Source organism: Gopherus evgoodei, chromosome 2 (assembly GCF_007399415.2).
Source record: "Gopherus evgoodei ecotype Sinaloan lineage chromosome 2, rGopEvg1_v1.p, whole genome shotgun sequence".
Classification (NCBI taxonomy): domain Eukaryota; kingdom Metazoa; phylum Chordata; order Testudines; family Testudinidae; genus Gopherus; species Gopherus evgoodei.
In genome coordinates this window covers 115,880,285-115,901,837 of record NC_044323.1, presented here as the reverse complement: position 1 = coordinate 115,901,837, position 21,553 = coordinate 115,880,285, and the positions used below count along the sequence as shown (strand labels likewise).

At 45.0% G+C, this 21,553-nt stretch overlaps 1 protein-coding gene across 3 annotated transcripts in view; it reads left to right on the top strand.

Moving 5' to 3' along the window:
• Positions 1 to 5,629: 5,629 nt before the first annotated feature.
• LOC115646078 (probable palmitoyltransferase ZDHHC11) overlaps positions 5,630 to 21,553 on the top strand; it is a 99,741-nt gene continuing 83,817 nt past the window's right edge. Inside the window, exons 1-2 of one of the 3 annotated variants that reach the window (XM_030551554.1) lie at positions 11,833 to 11,898; positions 12,104 to 12,217. Coding sequence is in view for 2 of the 3 variants with exons in the window: in XM_030551551.1 (XP_030407411.1) it covers positions 5,712 to 5,747 (36 nt within the window). In the remaining variant the exon portion in view is untranslated. Of the gene's footprint in view, positions 5,748 to 11,832; positions 11,899 to 12,103; positions 12,218 to 21,553 lie in introns of those variants that run through there. The other 2 variants (XM_030551552.1, XM_030551551.1) reach the window with 2 other exon arrangements.

Sequence of the window (21,553 nt, the reverse complement as noted above, 5' to 3'; positions counted from 1 at the left end):
GCTGTAGGGGGAGGCTGCTTCCAGCCCTGCACTGCTCCCAGCTTCATGTGGGTGCCACCTTCAGCCCCGTGCCACTCCCAGCTTCAGCACTGGAGCTTGAGGTACTGGATTTCAGTTGTGGGGCCCATTGCCCCCCTGAAAGGGCTCATGGACTCCCAGGGGGCTTCAGACCCCTGGTTGAGAACCACTGCAATATGCTGCAGTCCATTCAAACTAAAAAGATTTTAAATAAAGGTGGACTATGGAGACTATTATTGCATCTGGATTAGGTTTAAGATATGTTTCCAGGCTGATTAAGGTTACTAGTGAACTTGCAATTTAAATTAAGAGGGACTAATTCACATAGTGTAATAGCATTTTAATACCCAGTTTGTAAATCAAGTCAGTCAGTAATCCAGCCATATTAAAAATTAATAATTTCTCCACCATCTGACCTGCTTTTCAGAGGCTTAAATTGTTCTCTGAAGTAGCTGCATTTGCTCATTCTATTTATTACCTTAAATAAGACAGATTTAGAATCTGAGCCATGTCTTTTTTTCCTCTATTTAGTAATAGCTAAACGTTCTATATCACATAGAAGTTTGAGTCCCAGAAGTCTGATAATTATAACTCTAATTGTTAGACTTGAATAACCACATTTTCAAAAAGGAAGGCTCACAATCCATATGTAATTTGCATACTTACAAAAAGAACTACTGGCTGCATACACAAACTGGGTGAGTAGGTGTTAAGATATTTGTACACACTTGTAAAATGTAGAAGCAAATGTAAGTGCTTTTAAAATATATATTTTTTAAGATTGCTATAACAATTTGGATAAAATACATCTGTACATACATTATAGTCCAACATTCCTCACTGATATTATTAGTATTATATAGAAAGCAGAAAGGCAATCACTTTTATACATTAACTCTCAAAGCACAGAATGCACAAATCAAAGCAGGTACTTGTAGCTCTGTCACCTTGTGCTGTGATCCTGTCAGATCTCACAAGCTAAGCAACATCATGCCAGGTCAAACCACCATGGAAGACTTGGTAGCAGCAGGAATTAGTGTTGGTAATTCAGCAGATGGCATTCTTTTCCAGTCAACACTGAAGTCAATGGGCTTCTGCAGATAGAATGCTGCAGAACTGGACCTTTCACAAACAAGACGAAGCATGGGGGAAAGGGATGGAGTACACAAACAAAACGATCTGAGTGATGGCAAGTACACAGTGTCAGTTCCAGCAGTTTTATGAATACTGAGTTTAACTATTCTTGCCTGTTTGTTGACAGTGTTTGCGCTGCATTTTTAAAGACATCATAAACTTCTGGCAGGAGAAATCTTAGGTCTGATATACACAAGAGAATTGCACTAGCTTAACTAAAGATGTGATTTTTCAAACCAATTTAGCTGAACTGGTTCAAATCCCTGTGTGGACACTCTTATTTTGGGTTGTTTTAAATCAACTAGGAATCAGCTTAAGCTAAACCCAACTAAGTGTGTTTACACAGGTTTGCACCACTTTAACTAAACTGGCTTGAATATCACACATTTAGTTAAAACAGTGCAATTTTTTTGTGTAGACAAGGCCTTCTTTACATGTTCTAGTCCTTCCTTACACTGGAGGTCTGAATCCTGCCTAGCTTGTAAGAGGTGAAAAAATACACATACCTAAATTTTAATGGTTTCAGAGGGGTAGCCGTGTTAGTCTGTATCAGCAAAAACAAGGAGGAGTCTGTAACAGCTTAGAGACTAACAAATGTATTTGGGCATAAGCTTTCCTGGGCTAGAACCGACTTCATCAGATCAACTTTCATCAGATTAAATTTTATGGCATTTTTCTATCCTTGATCTGCTGCAAGTTCAAGTTGCTATCAAGAATTAATCCCATAATAATATGCTAAAAGGGAGGAATGCATGTTTAACAGATTCCTGGATCACATTAATAGAGTGGTGCTATGTGCGAGGAAGCAGATCCCATCAGCTTGAATTAGGAAGAGGAAATAAAGATAGCTGATATGAAAATTCTTTATCTCTTCGCTGTTTGGATTCTCAGAGGGCTGGAGCTAGGAAACAAAAGCAGAGGTCCCCAGGGTCAACCTGGCTTAGCCCTAAAAGACATTCAGTGTTGACAGATTACTACAGCGCTGCCACCTTTTGAAACCATAAACTGTAACTCATATGTTGCCTGCTTTAACCTGCAAATAACTCTCTCATTTATTCTTCCTAGTTAATAAAACCTTAATTTACTAAAAGACTACACCATTTGTCAGACAGTCTGGAGTGGTTCACGACCAGGAATGCCAAACTCACGGCAGACTGTCAAAAAGCAGGGCAAACACCCCATAATGATAGTATGATCTATAATTAGATTTCACCAACCCAGTAACAAATGTGAACCCCTGAGAAGCTATGACAGTCTGATCATAGAGTCAGTCCCTTTTGGCCCTCCAGTCTATCTTGCCACCCAGCCAAGCTGGAGTCTGCTTTACTCCAAAAAATCACTCCTCCTGCCTGGGTTCAAAAGTTCAGAGCAGGCATTTTTACAGTTGTAAAGCAAAACTGACATATTACCGGATAGTGTGGGATACAGACATTACAAGCAAGATTAATGCACACAGCAACTTACAAGTATTTTACAGTGTCTAAACACTACAAACATCCTTACAAGTCTAAAACCTATCTTGAACAATACTAACATACAGGTGAGTTGGTCTGGTTTCCAGCTATGAATTTGTCAGTGCTCAGCTGATACCTGCAGTATTGGCAAGAGCTGGCTTCTGGTTTACCAGTGTTACAGGTAGTATAGATTCAGAAATCCCAAACTTATGTTAAGAGGATAACAGAAAACAAAAAATAAATAGAAAAAAATACTGTCAGCAAAACTAATAGCTTAACTGGACTGCAACATGTTACACAGAAAGGCGTTTGGCCCAGGGAATGGGTGATGGGCAGCTTCCTCAGTATTTTTAGAAAAAGGTATGTCTCAGCTATTTTCTAATACATTTGAAATACAGGCTACTGACCCTTTCAGCCAGCCATGAGGGGCTGGATGGAGCTGAAAAACAGATGCAGTGCAACTTATTTTATAACAAATATAATCATTAATAGCATCCTGCCACTTTCCTTTTAGCTTAGACTTCATTAGAACAGAACCACATCCTGTTTCTCTTCCTCAGCTTATACCTTCCCTTTGGGTTTCTATACCTGCCAGTGAGGTTCCTTAGCCTGTGGAGGGCTAAGGATCATCTTTTTACCCACTCACGCTGGTGAGCAGAGCTGTTTGCTGTTTTAACCTCATTCTGGCCATAGCTTGTATGGCACCCTTCACACAGTGGCTTGTTGAGGGCTATCAACAATATGTAATACCAACAGATCCTAATCAATGGCAGGCGGAATCGAATTGGGGACCTCTAAAGCTTAGTGCATGAGCCTCTACTGCATGTGCTAAAAGCCAACAGCCTGTTAGCTAAGGCTGTAGAGCAGACCCATTTTCTCTCTCTCTTTAAGTGGTCTCGGTGTCACTAGATGGGCCAGACACCACACCCAGGAGGTGTGTGGGTTACAAATACATGACGATTCTTCAAAATTGTGCCCCTAGACTGCTTTAGACCATTTCAAATGTTGAGCAGGAGGGAGAGTAACAACAATTTTTCCTTTGGGGCAGCTAGGGCACTGCCTCATTGACAAATATTAGAACATAAAATCCAGATAAGATGTCCCTTGCCCCAATTATAATTCCCTTTCAGGTTGCTACTTTAGAGACATAGGCCCAGATCCTCAGACGTATTTATGCACCTAATTCCTGCCAATTTGAGGATTTGGGGGACAGCGTGCCCATCTTCCAGCTAAAGTATCCACAGTAGGGCAGTGGCTCTAGGGCCCCACACTGTACAAGGTAAAGGCCTCTATATAACTCCTTTGGGGTTTAGATAGCATGGCCCCTTTAAATCTTTTTCGTAGGGGGAGAGGGAGAGAGAGGCAGTAGCCAGCAGGCACTTGCAAAAGAAACAGCGGAGAACCTGCCTGAAGCCTGGGAAGGACAGAGTGGCTGATTGGAAGTACCCCAGGACAGGAGCCAGGAGGAGCACTGTGCCAGGGAGGAATTGCCCGAGGACAGGCCAGAGCTGGACCCAGTATCACGGCTGCCCAGAGCTGCATGGGGTTGTGAGTACTGGGGCGTGTGACTCTGCATTGGGAACAAGGAGGGAGGCAGCGAGCTAGTTAAGTGGGGAGGCTTTGCAGAGAGCTGCAGAAGAGGTCACCGGAGGGGTTTGTTGGGGGAAAGTTCACTGGTGCCAAAGATGACCAGGAGCACCCAAGACTCACCACTGGACTGGAACTTTGCTCAGGACTCCTGAACTCTGTGTGCAGGCACATTGCTCAGTTTCTGCCCTTCCAAACTGTGCTACCCCTGGGCCCTTGGCTTGGATGCAGTCCTGTTTTACTGCTCCCCCTATATTTCCCCTCGTTGTTTTTCTCCTCTCATCCCTCTGTAAATAAATATTTCCCTTTCTTATATCCATTGTACTTTCCCTGTGGGTGGGTTGGAAACAGGTGCCCCTGGGGTGGAAGGGATTTTTCCTGCTGCATTCCTGTGCGTGCCTTCTCTTGGCCAGAGCTGCCTGCAGAGCAGACTCCATCTTGGCCACGACGGCACTAAAGTTACATCTATAACTAGGATGACCAGATATCCTGATTTTATAGGGACAGTCCCAGTATTCAGGCTTTGTCTTTTATAGGCACCTATTATCCCCCACCCCAACATGGTTTTTCACACTTGCTATCTAGTCACCTTATGTAATACTGTGGCAGCAGGATGTGAATTTGCTCAGTGAACAGTCCAGCAGGGCTGGCTTTAGGAACCAAGGGAGCTGATTTGAATACCCGGCAGCGGTCTGGGTCTTCGGCGGCGGGGAGTCCTTCGCTTGCTCCGGGTCTTCCACAGCACTGAAGGACCCCCTGCTGCCGAAGACCTAGAGCAAGTGAAGGACCCCCCGCTGCTGAAGACCCAGACCACCGCCGGGTGAGTAAAAAAAATTTAAAAGCTGCCTAAGGTGTGGGGTCCTCTTAGGCATAGGTTGAATCGGAGGAATCAGCCTAAAGCAGGCCCTGCAGTCCAGCACCCTTAAGAGTGCAGTTCAGGTTCATGTGCGTCACTTAGAAGCTGGCTCTAACGCCCATTAGCAGAGGGCATGTTGCCCTGCCATTAACATACAGGTATGGCAGGCCAGCTGACTCACAGGTTTCTATCCTAGAATCCTGGGCCTGGGTGCACCCCCGCCTTCCTCTCCCTCTTGTGGGGTTTGCTCTGCAGACTGGTGTCCAGCATGTATAGGCGGCACATGCTCACCTGGCACGAAGGTGACCAGATGATAGGGACAGCCCCGATTTTGGGGTCTTTTTCATATATAGGCTCCTATTACCCCCTCCTCTGTCCCAATTTTTCACACTTGCTGTCTGGTCACCCTACCGGACACCCAAGAGGTGCCCCTGTCCAGGAGAGGGAGTCGTCCCACAACCAGCCCCGCACCGGATCAGCTTTAGGACCCAGGAGACGCTCCGGCCTGGCCGGGCAGAGAAGTTGAAGCGGTTTCCATAGCTGCAAAGGCAGCTGCTGGCTTAAGGGAAACTAACTTGACTTGCCCCGAAGTTGGCCCGGCCACCGGCTCCGGCCATGGCTCTGCAGCGGGAGCGGCTCCCCTGAGGCGGGCGGCAGCGGGCATGACCCCCGCGACCTGCGCGGTGTGTCTCCGGCAGGTGGGACTCGGGCGGCGGCAGGGACCCGCCTGGGTGGGAGGAGGAGGCGGCGGCGGGCGCTGTGCGGGGTGAGGCGGCAGGCGCGGGGAAGGGGCGTGCGGCCAGGGCGCCAGCAGCTCTCCCGGGAGCTGTGAGGCTGCACGGGCGGGTCGTCGCATAGCCCCCGGGGAAACGGCTTGTGCGAGGGCAGAGCCTCGCCAGGGGCTGGCCTGGTCAGCCAGCTGCGGGGTGGGGGACTAGCTGGTGCTGGGGTCACCTGCGCGTGTTGGGGGCTTCAGGGAGACAAGGGGGGTGAGGTCAGAGCTTTTATTGGCCTCACTGCTGGCGGTGAGCGAGACGAGCTTTGGAGCCATCCAAGGCTCTGCTTCCGGTGGGGGCTTTCGCAGGCAGAGAAGAATTTGCCTTTGCAATAACTGTGGGGTCAGGAAAGTCAATTGAAACCCAACGTTTGTGGTCCCCACTGGCTGGCACTGCAACTGCAAATTGGAACAACTCTGCGGGCTTCTAGGAGATCGTGGGGCAGCCCGGTTCAGAGTTTGCCTCCTTTTTCTTGCAGGAGTTGGACCTAATTCTGTAAACACTTATAGATGGCAGGAAAGGGCTGTGGTTCAGGAGCTGGCTGCACAGGTGCTGTCTAGTGGGGAATGGATTGATAGAAATATGCTTGTTGCCGCTGTTTGCAGTGGGATTTTTTTGTTTTGTTTTTACTTAAATGTGAACAAACTATGTCAGTGCTGAAAGGAGTGATCGGAACATTTGCTATTCTCATGCAGAAAGTCCACTAAGAACAATTTATTAATGAGAAAATCTGAACCGATACACAACTGTTCTTTGCAATCCTCTCATTAAAGGCCAATTTCTCCATGCAGTTCTTGAAACATTTCCCATGACCTTCCTTCAGTCAACTTTTTGAGGCATTTCCAATCTAGCTCTGTGTTTTTTTTTGTTTTCTTGTGGAAACAATTCAGTTCATGGCTCAATTGTCATGCAGGAGGGGTTAGTTTTAATGTCCATTGCCTACGGTTCATGGCCATTATATCTTACACTTCTGGGTTAAAGTCTTTAGATGTGAAAGTGAGGAAATAATAACATCAATGCCAGTTGCCCTCTTCTTTCCAGCAGTTCTATAAACTATTCCAGTGTTGGGCTAATTAGACTGTAACACAGAATTACTGTGGGGAAAAATCTGCTCTCATGACTAAACTGAAACCACTCAATTTGACAACCTTGTAATCTTGACCTGATGGAAAATCTTATTTCTCTAGAGGAAATAGGCTTGTGTGTTAGAGTAATAGGAAACTTTATTTTCATTAAGTGAAACTTCTAAAAGCTCTGAGAGAAGCTGCTTAATCTGACTCAGATTATGGTATTCTGTGCTTTTTGCTGAGACACTATACTTAAACTACCCAGCAATTGATACATTTGAGTGATGTTTCTAATTTGCCATGATGCTTCTCTGCTCAACTATTATAAAATGTCTCCAAACTTTGACAAGAATATGTGTCTGTGTTTACAGGTAGAATGTATTTGAATTTAAACATACTGTGGAGAATCGAGAAGCAGATCACAGAATCTCAAGTTTGTATCCAAATTTTTGCACATGGGTGCATTCACAAAACAAATCTCTTGAGGCCATGTCTGTACCACACTAGAATAATCTTCCCAAAAATTTGGTCCAGTTTTAAAATTGGTTGGAGCTACAGCATGGGCAAGAGGTGCTCTTTTAACTATTTCAGTTAAACTTCCTGAAAAAACTTTAACCAAATTTGTTATTAAAATGGTTCTGGCTATTTTTCTATACTGCTCCCCTAACCAATTTGAGATGTTTTTTGTCTGGTATTTTTAGAGGAGAAATATCCATAGTTAAGATCAGTGTTTTGTTTTTGTTTTTAAAGACAGTGTTGGTACTTTTTTTATTTTGACACGACCAGCATGTGTTGGACAGTGAAATCCAGCTCCTTTGGGGCTAGCTGAAATTTATGTTGCCCAGTACATACAAAATTAAATTTGAGCTAAAGAGGAGGAGCAACAGTCTGAACTGCTGTACATGCATGAAACTTCTAGTTTTCTTTCAAAAGTTCTCAAAATACTAAAAGTCCTTGTAGAGACATAACAACAGAGATAATAAACTAACAATATAATATTGCTACTACTAGCCCTAATTAATACAATAGACTTTGGGAATAAAATTAATCATTCTTCTTTATGTTTGCTTTTTAATCTGAGCAGTGTGGGTCAAGATGTCTCACTTTAAAAAAAAATCTCTACTATCTCAAAGAATGATATGCCAATGAGAGATTTATTTGAAGCAGTTCTTTAGTAACTGAGGAATTTTCAGTGATTAATACTTACTAGCAACAAGAGCACAGTTACATATTAATAGCAGTAATATCGTATTTAATAGCATCAATCCAGTATTCTAAGCAACAACAGGAAGGCTTTCAAGTTCATTCTCTAAGAACTGACTGCCAGTAAACTGGATCCATTATAAAATTTCACTATAGCTTGTTGCCACTGATCTGCCAGTTACAGGCACAGGGAAGGACATGATCATAAGCTATTATATATATATATATATATATATATATATATATATATATATATATATATATATATATATATATATATATGCTGTTGTTTTGACTTGCTAAAGAACAAAATATTTTTTTCTTATAATAATTTATTCTGGTTATCATAAAGAGGCCCTGTGCAGATCAACAGCATACCATGACTGTACACTGCTCAAGACTTGCCCAGGATCACACCGGAAGTCACTTAACAGTGTTGTGGGTTGCAGTCCAATGCTTTAACCAGCAGACCATCCTTCCTCTCCGTCTTCAGTATTTATGCCTCTAAAGGCTTGAACCAGAGGACAGGGCATGTTTTTGTTTCTTTTACCCAGTCAAAATATTGGGGGGGGGGATAGAAACACAAATAATTTTTTTTTTTAATTAGAACAATCTAGAAACTATACATTCAGAGCATGATTTAAAGAAAAAAATTGGGGTGCCATTTCTTTCACACTTGTTCTGATAGTTAGACAAGCTAACTTTTTTTTTAAACTGTACAAAGGCAACATTTTGAGGAAGATGATTGAAAGAACTTGAGATTTTGTTTAAATTCAGTTAATATTGTCCTGTAATGTTGTTGGACACAGCTTTTTTTTTTATGGCAGTCCTCAACCCCTCAAGTTTCATGAGATCAAATCTAATTATTGTAGAACTTTTGATGGCTAATGCACACAGCAGATCCCTAGTGTATTTTTCTTTAGATGCTGTTTATTAATACTGAATAAGCAAGTCACCTAAATGTAGATCAGGGATCAGCAACCTTTGGCACGCAGCTCGCCAGGGTAAGCACCCTGAGGCCGAGGGATGTGCTGTCTGCTGCTTCCTGCAGTCCCCATTGGCCTGGAGCGGCGAACTGTGGCCAGTGGGAGCCGCGATCGGCCAAACCTGCGGATGCGGCAGGTAAACAAACTGCCTCGCCCCGCCAGGGTGCTTACCCTGATGGGCCACGTGCCAAAAGTTGCTGGTCCCTGATGTAGATACTCTACAGTTCAAAGTTCACCCAAGTACTATCATAAAAATTAAGGGGGATGACTTTGTTAGTCAGCTCATTAACTACCTTTATTTTGAATTAGGTTATGTATACATCGTCTTTAGAAGTTTTGTATCTTGACTTCATTGCAAATGTGTTGTGATTTTTGAAAAACAATTATTTTTTTTCATTCCATCTGCCACCGTCTCCCCTCCCACTGCCCTTTATTTTCTATGTAAAACACTTAGTGATACTTTCTTTTTCACTGATGGAGACTTGAAGGCAGCTGTCAAACAACATTATAAGGGAGCATTGCACAGCTTTAAATGAGAATGTTCTCTAATTGATCAGAAACATAACAACATTAACTGGGACAACGTTAAGTGAGGAGTTACTGTACATGTTTTCAGTTTCACAATATGCCCCTTGCAGAATTTAGTTTGGACTAAACTCTCATCATAATGAATCATAAAACTGTACTTGCACCACCTGCCTTATCAAGAGTTATTCTACTAGCGTTGTGCAAAACGACAATTCTGCTCAAAAAGAGGAGCTTAGACGTTCTAGCTGAGATCACTAGAGAAGCAAATATGCAATGTGGACACTAGCAACATTTAATGAAAGATTTCAAGGGGGTTAGAAAACTGATGCTGTTCCGAAATAGATCGCACATATGGTACCACTCTGAAAAGTAACTCTGTAAAAATGGCAGCCTTGAGTTTCCTTAATATTGTCTCAATAAGTTCTAGATTTATTTTGCGCAGAATTTAAACGTTACTTTCTCTTTACCAGTCCTAGTCCTGCAGACACAGACTGAAGGTCAAGTCTTTTCATTGGAACCGCAGTCCAGCCTGGCTAGGAACCTTGTCTTCTAGTTATCTGGCTTCTTACAAAGAATGGTTGGACCTGCCTTACTTAAATAAAATATCTTGTATGCAATATTGTTGTAGCTTTGTTGATCCCAGGATATTAGACAAGGTGGGTGAGGTAATATTTTTATTGCTTTTATTGCTTATTACAGCAATCTATAACCCACTATCCCCCGCAGCCTCCACCATCACCACTTTTCCCCCCTATGGCTGGAGGGGTGTTAACTGGCCACTTGACCTTGAATGGTCCTCTTTGAAATATGTGTTAACTACTTATTCTAAACAATCTGTTCCACCTTGTATTTAACTATGAAACTGAGTACATTTCCTAGACCTGAAGAGCTCTGTCTAAGCTTGTCTCTCTCTCCAACACAACTTGGCCCAATAAAAGATATTAAATCACCCGCTTTCTTTAGAAAATATCTTGAGCATTAATTAAGCATTGAAACACTGTAGTGGGCTTTCCTGTATGCAGGATCATGATGGTTTTAACTAGTCTCAAATCTTTTGTCTAGTGTTTGCTTGTTGGTTCCCCATAAACATTCATCTAAATCCTAGGGGTAGTATTAGGATTGCCAACCATCTGGGTTTTACCCAGACAGTCAATTTTTTGGCTTCTGTGTCCGGGTATCATTTAGGGTTGCCAGGTGCCTGGTTTTTGACCAAAAAGTCCAGTAAAAAAGGGGATCTGGCAACCCTAAATGGCACCCGAACCAAAAGTCCGGTTACCGAGGGCAGGGCAAGGCACCGGATCATTAACCCACACCAGCCTCTGCTCAGCCAGAGCTGCCTCCTACCTGCAGACCGGCTTCTTGAGAGAATCCAGCAAGTGAGGGGGGTGAGAGGAGGGAAGAGTGCGCAAAGTAAGCGGGGTCTGGGGGCAGTGGGGGGTGGGGTTGGTTATCTGCAATTAGAAAGGTGGCAGCCCTAGGTAGTACAAAGTTAACAGTGGAGGGTAATGTGGAAGAAGTGAATATAGAAGTGAGTTTGAATTAGAAGGATGAGGAGCCTGGTTCTAATCACGGTTTGGTGTGGCTAGTTGAAGTTATGACTGCACAACTACTTTGTGGTCTGGCAGCAAACACTTTCCCAACATTTCCTGTCTGAGCAATGTTAAGTTGGTGGCTGAGCAGTTATAAATGAAGATTGTCACAAAGACTTAAAATAAACTCATGCCTACTAAATATAGTTGGTTTTTGTTCTCTATAGCATCCTATCTGTATCCAATTGGTTTAACGTATAAATTCAGATTGATCTCAGTTCCACCTTCCATATCCTCATTCATAATTTTGACCAGGGCCCTGATCCTGCACATGGATCTATGCAGGCGGACCCCTAGTGTTTCTGGACTGTCCAACTGGAGACTCCTTAAAGGGGCCTGATTTTGAGAAACTACTGAACATCTACACTTTGAATATCAAGTCCTTTTAAAGGGATCTCCACTTAGACACCCAAAAATCGAGACACTCAAAATCACTAGTCACTTCTGAAAATCTTGGTCACACTTTTAAAGAGTTGCTTCATGCTTGCTATATTGTAAAAGATTTTTAAAGTTCTAAAATATAAGGACTTCATAAAGGTGGTTGTATTTCTTGCCCTGTCATGTGATTTTTATTTATTTATTTATTTATTTTTTGGCAGTGCATGAGGCTGAGGTTTAAAAAATGGGGGAAGTTCCAGTGTGGATTTTTAGCAGTGTAAATACTCCTTTGCTATGAATACGGCCTGTTACTAGGTTACAGGTGAGCTGTTTGAAACTTACTTGGGGGTTGCTGAGAATTTGGAGATACTGGAAGCTAATAGAAATATTTGATTGATTTAAAATTGATCAAGTTTGATATACAACTTAATTAGTTTGTAATTTACAGTTATGTTAACTTCTTTAATTTTGGTAGAAACTAGTGCTTGGAAATGTACCAATAAATAATATGCATAATTTATCCTTAGGCCAAATATAGTGCAACAGTGGTTACAGAAGAAAGCAAGGCTTCTTCCCAGTGTTTTGCATTGCATTCTAGGGAATTGGAGAGGTGTTTCTGCCCCCCTTCCACTGACAGTGAAGTAAGAACAGTTAAATATAATGCCTAAAATATAAACTTTGTTTTCTTTATGAAAAAAATGTATTACCCACCAAAAGAGATGAGGTAGGTCAAATCATTTATTTGCATTAACTTTGTTAAGATAGCTACTCTTGATCTAAATTATTTTCTTTTGAAAATTAAAGAACTGTGACAAATGCATTCCAAGGCATTAAAGAATTAAAATAATGTGCCTTGAACTGATGTAAAATTTACGTCTTCTAGTCTGTTTCAACTAGTCTTGGAGACAGGTGCTACGTAACTGCCAAATTCTGTACTAAGTGAGGAGATTTATTGTGTTGGAGCTATACTAAATACAGTTATAAAAAGCGGTATGGTCCAGTAAAAGATCAGAATGCTAGGCATGTAATGTTTTTAATTTCTCTAACTCATATCAACTGTAAGGGACTACATGTAGAATAAAACCCACTGCCTTGAGAGCAGTGTTGTAGCTGATAAACAGCTGCTTGCTTGTTGCTAATTTCATTAGGTATGAACGAACCCTTTAAGAGGTATATCCAGGGGTGGCAGGTTCGTATAATTTTTGGTGGTGCCTAGAACAGTTCCAAATCCTCCCCCCACCCCACCTGCCTTGTAAGCCAATATACAGTAACTCCTCACTTAAAGTTGTCCTGGTTAACGTTGTTTTGTTGTTATGTTGCTGATCAATTAGAGCAGTGGCTCTCAAACTTTTTTTTCCACGGAGCACTTGAAAATTGCTGAGGGTCTTGGCGGACCGCTTAATGATCTTTTCAAATGTTGTATGTACCGTTAGCTAACTATTGTAAAGCACTTTGGATAAAAGTGCTATATAAAAAAAACCCCTAACTAATAATAAACTTTTTTTTCCTACACGTAAAAGCACACAACTCATATTTTAATATCAGTAGTCTTAACCTTTCTAATGCAATGGATGTGCCCTCTCTCCCCTGCCACAGCAGCCCCCAAGCTGGGACTGGGAAGAGGTGGGGGGGTCCTTTCCCTCTCTCCCCACCGCAGCGGCCCCTGAGCTCTGGCTGGAAAGGAGGAGGGTCTCTCCCCTGCCACAGCAGCCACAGAGCTGAAACTGGGAAGGAAGGGGGTCTCTCCCCAGCAGCCACATCCCTGAGCCTCTTTCTCTGGCCACTGTGGCCCCGCATGTCCCAAATTCTCCCCACCCCCTCTTCTCACACTACTGCTCCCTTCTACCTATTCTCCCCAAGGCCACCACCTCACCTTACATGTGCATTTTCTCCAGGGTCCAGGCACCTAATTAGAACAGCCTCGTCTGCATGGCTCCACTAATTAGGTGGGTGGCCCTTCATTCTCTCGTGTGGCCGCCCAGGAGTGCATCTTAGAGAGAACTATCCACGGACCACCTGAATGGAGCTCGTGGACCATTGGTGGTCTATAGATCACAGTTTGAGAACCTCTGAATTAGACAATGTGCTCGTCTAAAGTTGCTCAGTGCTCCCTTATAGTGTTGTTTGGCAGCCGCCTGCTTTGCTCAATCTGCAAGCTGTGGACAGCCTGTTGGAGCTAGCTAGTGGGGGCTTGGAACCAGGGTGGCCCAACAGCCCTCCATCAGCTCCCCTAAATTCCCTGTGAGGCTGTCGCCCAGCAGGCTATCAATTGCTGGGCAGTTCAGGTGTCCTTCCCACACACTGCCCTGTGCTGTTCCTGCTCTCTGCCTTGGAGCTGCTCCAGGAGCCACTTCCTTGCTGTGCAGGTAGGGTGACCAGATGTCCCAATTTTGTAGGGACAGTCCTGATTTTGGGGTCTTTTTTCATATATAGGCTCCTCTTACCCCCCACCCTCGCCCTGATTTTTCACACTTGCTGTCTGCACCCTATGTGCTGGGGGTGGAGGGGAGAGGAGTGCTGTTGTCAGGGTGTCTCCCTCCCTGTTTCTGCCCCCACATCTCCACAGAGCGGGCGAGGGGGAGGACATGACAGGGCTCAGAATGGAGGGAGCTTGCTGGCAGCAGCTGCTGTCTCAAAGTCTCTCTCTCTCACATAGGGTGTATGTCTCTGTCTATCTCTCTGCCATGCTGTCTTCCTCCCTCCCCCCTTCATTCCTGCTGCCTTGTAGAGTGTGAGGCTACATTAACAACAATGCATTAACCCTTGAGGGCTCAGCCGATTGTTTGTTCATCATTTAGCAGTAAGGGATTCCCTGGGAAATATCCCATCCTCTGACTCCACCACCTCAACCAGGCTTCACAATCATCATTGCTGTGTACAGTATTAAATTGTTTGTTTAAAATGCATACTGTGTGTGTGTATATGTATATGTATATGTGTATACATATACCCCCATTTGCATTAATTCTTATGGGGAAATTGGAGTCACTTAAGGGCCAGACAGGAGGATTCCCCGCAGCCCTCTCCTCGCAGGCAGTAGCAAGCTCTGGGGGAGGTCCCCCCACTTACCACCTGCACCACACTCACCTCGCACCACTTTCACTGCATGTGCTCCTGGAGCCCCTCTCAGATACAGGAAGCCCCCTTCTCTCCCCTGTGGTGGATGCCGGGGGGGGGGCTGCCAACACATATGTGCCTCCTCCCCTGCTCCTGCCCCTCACTGTAGCCTCACTAGGGGTGGGGCTGCCCCTTGTCCAGCATGGGGCAGGAGCAGGGGCTGAGGGGCGCTCCCTTTGCTGGTGGAGGGTCCCATTGGAAAATGAAACAGTCTGAGGAGGAAGGGCAGGCTCAAGGTCAGTCTGCCCTGGCAGTAGTGGTTGGGGGCACTAGGACTCTGTGGGGGCAGTTGATGCAGGGAGTCAGCGTGGAGCTGCAGGGGAGAGATGGGGACCACTCTGCTCCAGGGACCTGGGAAGGCGAGCGGGGGAAGTAAGTGGGGGCTGAGGGACACTTGGGGGGAGGCACGTGGGGGCAGCAGGCAGGGCCAGGGGAAAGACCAAGCCCCAAACATTGGTGGAGCCAAGCCCCCAGGCCCTGAATATTGCTGGAGCCTGGGCACCATGAGCCCATACAACTTGCTTCCTATGGGAATATCCTGTAATATGGAGGCATAAAAGCAGATCCTTCTCCTATAACCCTGTCATGGTATAATTCCACACTCTGAACCTTAGTGTCCAAAAGATGGGGTACCAGCATGAATTCCTCTAAGCTCAATTACCAGCTTAGTACTTGTAGCGCTGCCACCAACCAGGAATTCCAGTGCCTGGTACACTCTGGTCCCCCCCAAAACCTTGCCTGGGGACCCCCAAGACCCAGTCCCTCTGGATCTTAACACAAGGAAAGTAAACCCTTTCCCTCACCGTTGCTTCTCCCAGACTTCCCCTCCCTGGGTTACCGTGGAAGATCACTGTGATTCAAACTCCTTGAATCTTAAAACAGAGAGGAAAATTCACCTTCCCCCCCTCCTTCTCTCTCCCCCTCCCAGACTCTCCCTGAGAGAGAAAGTGATCCTAACACAGAGAGAAAATTAACCTCTCTCTCCCCCTTCCCTCCTTTCTCCCCACCAATTCCCTGGTGGATCCAGACCCAGTCCCCTGGGATCTCACCAGAATAAAAAAACAATCAGGTTCTTAAACAAGAAAAGGTTTTAATTAAAGAAACATTTTACTGTTTTTCTTTCTTTGTAAATTTAAGATGGAATATGTTACAGGGTCTTTCAGCTATAAACACTGGGAATAGCCTCCCAGCCTAAGTATACAAGTACAAATTAAAATCCTTCCAGCCAAATACACATTTGAACTCCTTCCAGCCAAATACACATTTGCAAATAAAGAAAACAAACATAAGCCTAACTCGCCTTATCTACCTAGTACTCACTATTCTGGACATATAAGAGACTGTATCAAAGAGATTGAAGAGAAACCTGGTTGCATGTCTGGTCCCTCTGAGCCCCGACAGTGAACAGCAACCAAACACTAACAGCACACACAAAAACTTCCCTCCCTCAAGATTTGAAAGTATCCTGTCCCCTGATTGGTCCTCTGGTCAGGTGACAGCCAGGCTCAATGAACTTGTTAACCCTTTACAGTCAAGAGAGACATGAAGTACTCCTGTTCTATTAACCCTTAACTATCTGTTTATGACACGCCCCCCAAATCGCTGACAGTGTGGAACCTCACTGGCAGTGATTTCTCTCTAGAATAAACAGATCAATAAACACATGCACCCTTACATATGCTACTAATTATGTACAACTACAAGATTGTTCACATTGAGTGCATCAACTTCTTGACTTGTTGCCGCTGCAGACATTCCCGGGTTGTGGAGTGGTTCACCTCTTTCACACCACCGTTACTTTTCCCTTTGTAGTAGACACCGTCAGGCCCCTTAGCGTCATCTCCTCCCTGGGCTGTAAACTGACAAACCTGTAAGTTTCTGGAATAAAAGGGTTTGAGAGAATTAACGTGGTACACTTTGAGCTTTAGGGAGGAATTGGGAAATGCTATGAGGTAGTTAACAGCTCCCAGGCGCTCTTGGACCATGAATGGCCCTTCCCATGATGCTTCCATCTTATGGGCCTGTTGCGCCTTCAAGACCATAACCTGGTCTCCTACCTTGAAGGAACGCTTTCTGGTATGTCTATCATACCAGGCTTTTTGCTCTTTTTGAGCATCCTTTAGGTTTTCTTTAGCGAGGGCTAAAGAGTGTCGGAGGGTGTTTTGTAGGTTGCTTACAAAGTCCAAAATGTTAGTTCCTGGAGACGGTGTAAACCCCTCCCATTGCTGCTTCACTAGCTGTAATGGTCCTTTAACCTCATGGCCATACACAAGCTCAAACAGTGAAAACCCTAAACTAGGATGTGGTACAGCCCTGTAGGCAAAGAGCAACTGCTGCAACAGTAGGTCCCAGTCATTGGAGTGTTCATTTACGAATTTACGTATCATGGCCCCCAAAGTTTCATTAAACCTTTCCCCCTGGCCATTGGTTTGATGGTGGTACGGGGTGGCAACCAAGTGATTCACCCCATGAGTTTCCCACAGTTTTTTTCATGGTCCCGGCCAGGAAATTAATCCCTGAATCCGTAAGGATGTCGGAGGGCCAACCTACCCTGGCAAAAATGTCTGTTTAGGGCCTGGCACACAGTTTTAGCCCTGGTGTTGCCTAGAGCTACTGCTTCTGGCCATCGGGTAGCAAAGTCCACGAAAGTCAGTATGTACTGCTTTCCTCTGGGTGTCTTTTTTGGGAAAGGACCCAGAATATCCACAGCTACTCGCTGAAATGGGACCTCAATTATGGGGAGTGGCTGGAGAGAGGCCTTGACCTGGTCTTTGGGCTTTCCCACTTTTTGGCACACCTCACAAGACCAGACATACTTGGCAACATCCTTGCCCATCCCCTCCCAGTGGAAGGACTTCCCCAACCGGTCTTTGGTTCTGTTCACCACAGCATGGCCACTGGGATGATCATGGGCTAAGCTTAAGAGCTTCCCTCGGTATTTAGTTGGAACCACCAACTGTTTTTGTGGATGCCAGTCTTCCCGGTGTCCACCTGAAAGAGTCTCCTTATATAAAAGCCCTTGTTCTATAACAAACCGTGATCGGTTAGAAGAGCTGAGAGGCGGTGGGGTGCTCCGTGCCACCGCCCAAGCTTTCTGAAGGCTGTCATCTGCTTCCTGCTCAGTCTGGAACTGTTTCCTGGAGGCTGGAGACACCAGTTCTTTCTTGGACTGTGGACTTGGGCTTGGTCCCTCTGGAAGCAATGTAGGTGATGGGGTTTTTTTTGTGGCTGGTGAACCGCTCTACTCTGGTGCACCAGGTGGTATTTCAGGCTCTGGCTGAGCCTCTTGGGTATGGTTGTCCGCTGCTTCTGCCAGTTCAGGTTCTCTGGCACCCTCTGGCGTTGGGGTTGAAGATGCGGTTGGAAGCGCTGGCGTCAGTGCTGGCAATGGTTCTGGTGCTGGTTGCATTTCCAGGTCCAGGTTTGGGACTGGAGGTACTGTGGCTGTTGCAGTCTTAGGCAGGGGATCCGGATCCACTACCTCGGTCTGGGTCTCTGCTAACACAGACGGGGCCCTGTGGATGGCTCAGGAACAGGGATGGGTCTGGAAGCTTGCCTGGCTTGGCTGCATGTAACCATTCCCACCCTCCTGGCCCACTTTACCTGGTTGGCCAAGTCTTCCCCCAGTAGCATGGGGATGTGATAATTGTTATAGACTGCAAAAGTCCACATTCCTGACCAGCCTTTCTATTGGACAGGTAATTTAGCTGTAGGCAAGTTTACAGCTTGTGCCGTGAAGGGGTAAATTATCACTTGGGCCTTTGGGTTGATGAATTTGGGGTCCACTAAGGATTGGTGGATAGCTGACACTTGTGCCTCCATGTCTCTCCACGCGATAACCTTCTTTCCGCCCACTCTCAAAATTTCCCTTCGCTCCGAGGGTATTTGAGAGGCATCTGGGCCTGGGGATCTTTGGAGTGATGGAGATATAGTGAACTGCACTCGGCTGGGGTTCTTGGTGCAGTTGGCCTTTATATGTCCCAGTTCATTACACTTGAAGCATCTTCCATCTGACTGGTCAGTGGGACGAGGTGGGTTACTGGAGATTGGTGAGGTGAGAGAATAGGGAGTTGGCAGCCTATCTTGGATTGTAGGTGGGGTCTTGAGTTGTCCTCAGGTATAGGGTTTATTGTCGGTGTGACCCCTGTGATATTCGCTCCCCTTGATAGTAGTTTTTTTCTTTTCTGCCACTTCCACCCATCTGGCTCCAATCTCCCCTGCCTCAGTTACAGTTTTGGGCTTCCCATCTAGGATGTACCTTTCTATTTCCTCAGGAACACCCTCTAAGAACTGTTCCAAATTTAGTAGGAGGTGCATGTCGTCCAGAGATTTAACATTGGCTCCTGATATCCAGGCATTATAATTCTTTCCAATGTGGTAGGTGTGTCGGGTGAATGACACATCTGGTTTCCACCTTAGGGCTCTGAACCTCTGACGGGCATGCTCAGGTGTTAGCCCCATTCTGATTCTGGCCTTGGTTTGAAAAAGTTTATAATCGTTCATGTGTTCCTTAGGCATTTCAGCTGCCACCTCTGCTAAGGGTCCACTGAGCAGTGGCCTCAGCTCTATCATGTACTGGTCTTCAGAGATGCTGTACCCATGGCAGGTCCTTTCAAAATTTTCTAGGAAGGCCTCAGTGTCATCACCTGCCTTGTAGGTGGGAAATTTCTTGGGATGTGGAGCAATAACTGGAGAAGGATTGTTAGGATTGGCTGTGTTATTCTGTTTAGCCCGTGCTAATTCCAGTTCATGCTTTCTCTTTTTCCCTCTCTTCCCTCTCTCTTTCTTTTATCTCCAGCTCTCTCCTATGGGCAGCCTCTCTTTCTCTCAGCTCCATCTCTTTTTGTTTTATTTCTAGTTCTTGTTGTTTCTTTTCCATGTCTCACCTGTGGTCTGCGTCTTTGATTTGTGCCTCTGCATCCAGTCTTGCCCATTCCTGTTTCAGGGTGCCCTTGGTAGTCATGGTTTCTGCTTTCTTGTGTTGGAGTGCCCTCTGCTGTTTACTGCCTGAAATGCTGCTTCTCTGTTGCCTCCTTAGGGTTGCTTAGCAACAGAGTCTTTTTTAAACTCCTTCTACCTAGCTATTCCTGACAGAGTTAGAAAGAAAAAAAAACCCATTCATTTGCAAATGTGTTTTGCTGGTGTATGGTGACTCACAACTGGAGTTTCCTTGTTTAACAAAGATCCTTGTTAAACCCTAATGCCTTTGCCTTCGCCTTCAGAGTACTCAGAAGGGAGAGACCAAAAAACTTGCAGACCTTTGCTTTTAAAAACAATCTCCTCTAGCCTGCCTTACACACAGCTAGCAGGAAAGAGAAAGAAAAAATCCTATTGGCTTTTGCTTCTAAATCCAAACCTCAGTCTGCCTGCAGATAGCTAGCAGGGAGAGAAATAAAAACCTCACTGGCTTTTGGACTCTATCTTATCTATCTATCCCACACGCTGCACACCAATGTCATGGTATAATTCCCCACTCTGAATCTTAGCGTCCAAAAGATGGGGTACCAGCATGAATTCCTCTAAGCTCAATTACCAGCTTAGTACTTGTAGCGCTGCTACCAACCAGGAATTCCAGTGCCTGGTACACTCTGGTCCCCCCCAAAACCTTGCCCAGGGACCCCCAAGACCAGTCCCTCTGGATCTTAACATAAGGAAAGTAAACCCTTTCCCTCACCGTTGCCTCTCCCAGACTTCCCCTCCCGGGGTTACCCTGGAAGATCACTGTGATTCAAACTCCTTGAATCTTAAAACAGAGAGGAAAATGCACCTTCCCCCCCTCCTTCTCTCTTCCCCTCCCAGACTCTCCCAGAGAGAGAAAGTAATCCTAACACAGAGAGAAAATTTACCTTTCTCTCCCCCTTCCCTCCTTTCACCCCACCAATTCCCTGGTGGATCCAGACCCAGTCCCCTGGGATCTCACCAGAATAAGAAAACAATCAGGTTCTTAAACAAGAAAAGCTTTTAATTAAAGAAAGAAAAACAGTAAAATTTATCTTTGTAAATTTAAGATGGAATATGTTACAGGGTCTTTCAGCTATAGACACTGGGAATACCCTCCCAGCCTTAGTATACAAGTACAAATTAAAATCCTTCCAGCCAAATACACATTTGAACTCCTTCCAGCCAAATACACATTTGCAAATAAAGAAAACAAACATAAGCCTAACTCGCCTTATCTACCTAGTACTCACTATTCTGGACATATAAGAGACTGTATCAAAGAGATTGGAGAGAAACCTGGTTGCATGTCTGGTCCCTCTGAGCCCCGAGAGTGAACAACAACCAAACACTAACAGCACACACAAAAACTTCCCTCCCTCAAGATTTGAAAGTATCCTGTCCCCTGATTGGTCCTCTGGTCAGGTGACAGCCAGGCTCACTGAACTTGTTAACCCTTTACAGTCAAAAGAGACATGAAGTACTCCTGTTCTATTAACCCTTAACTATCTGTTTATGACAAACCCTCTTCTCATCCCCTGATGCAAAGTCCTACTAGACAAACTTGATACAAAGGAGTCTTACAGAGGTGTGATACATTGTGTAATTGGGGGCAGTGTAGCTATTCCATGGCTGCTGTTGCTACTTCTGCGCTGCAGTGGCATCTGCAACATTTCACGATTATTCTGTGGATGTGGAGAATGGCTGATAGTTTTGCAAGGTGGCAGAAATGCCTAGGTAGCCTCTGATGCAGTGAGCCCCGTTTAGAGCAGAGCTTTGCAGAATCCAGGGAATGGGGTCCTTACGTGTAGATTCCTTCAGTACTGCCCTTTCCCTATATCTTCCCTGCTGTCCCAGTTCCACCATTAAACCTGCGTGACAGTTGTAGTAGGTTGTGATAGGTGTTGGAGCCTATAGCAGTT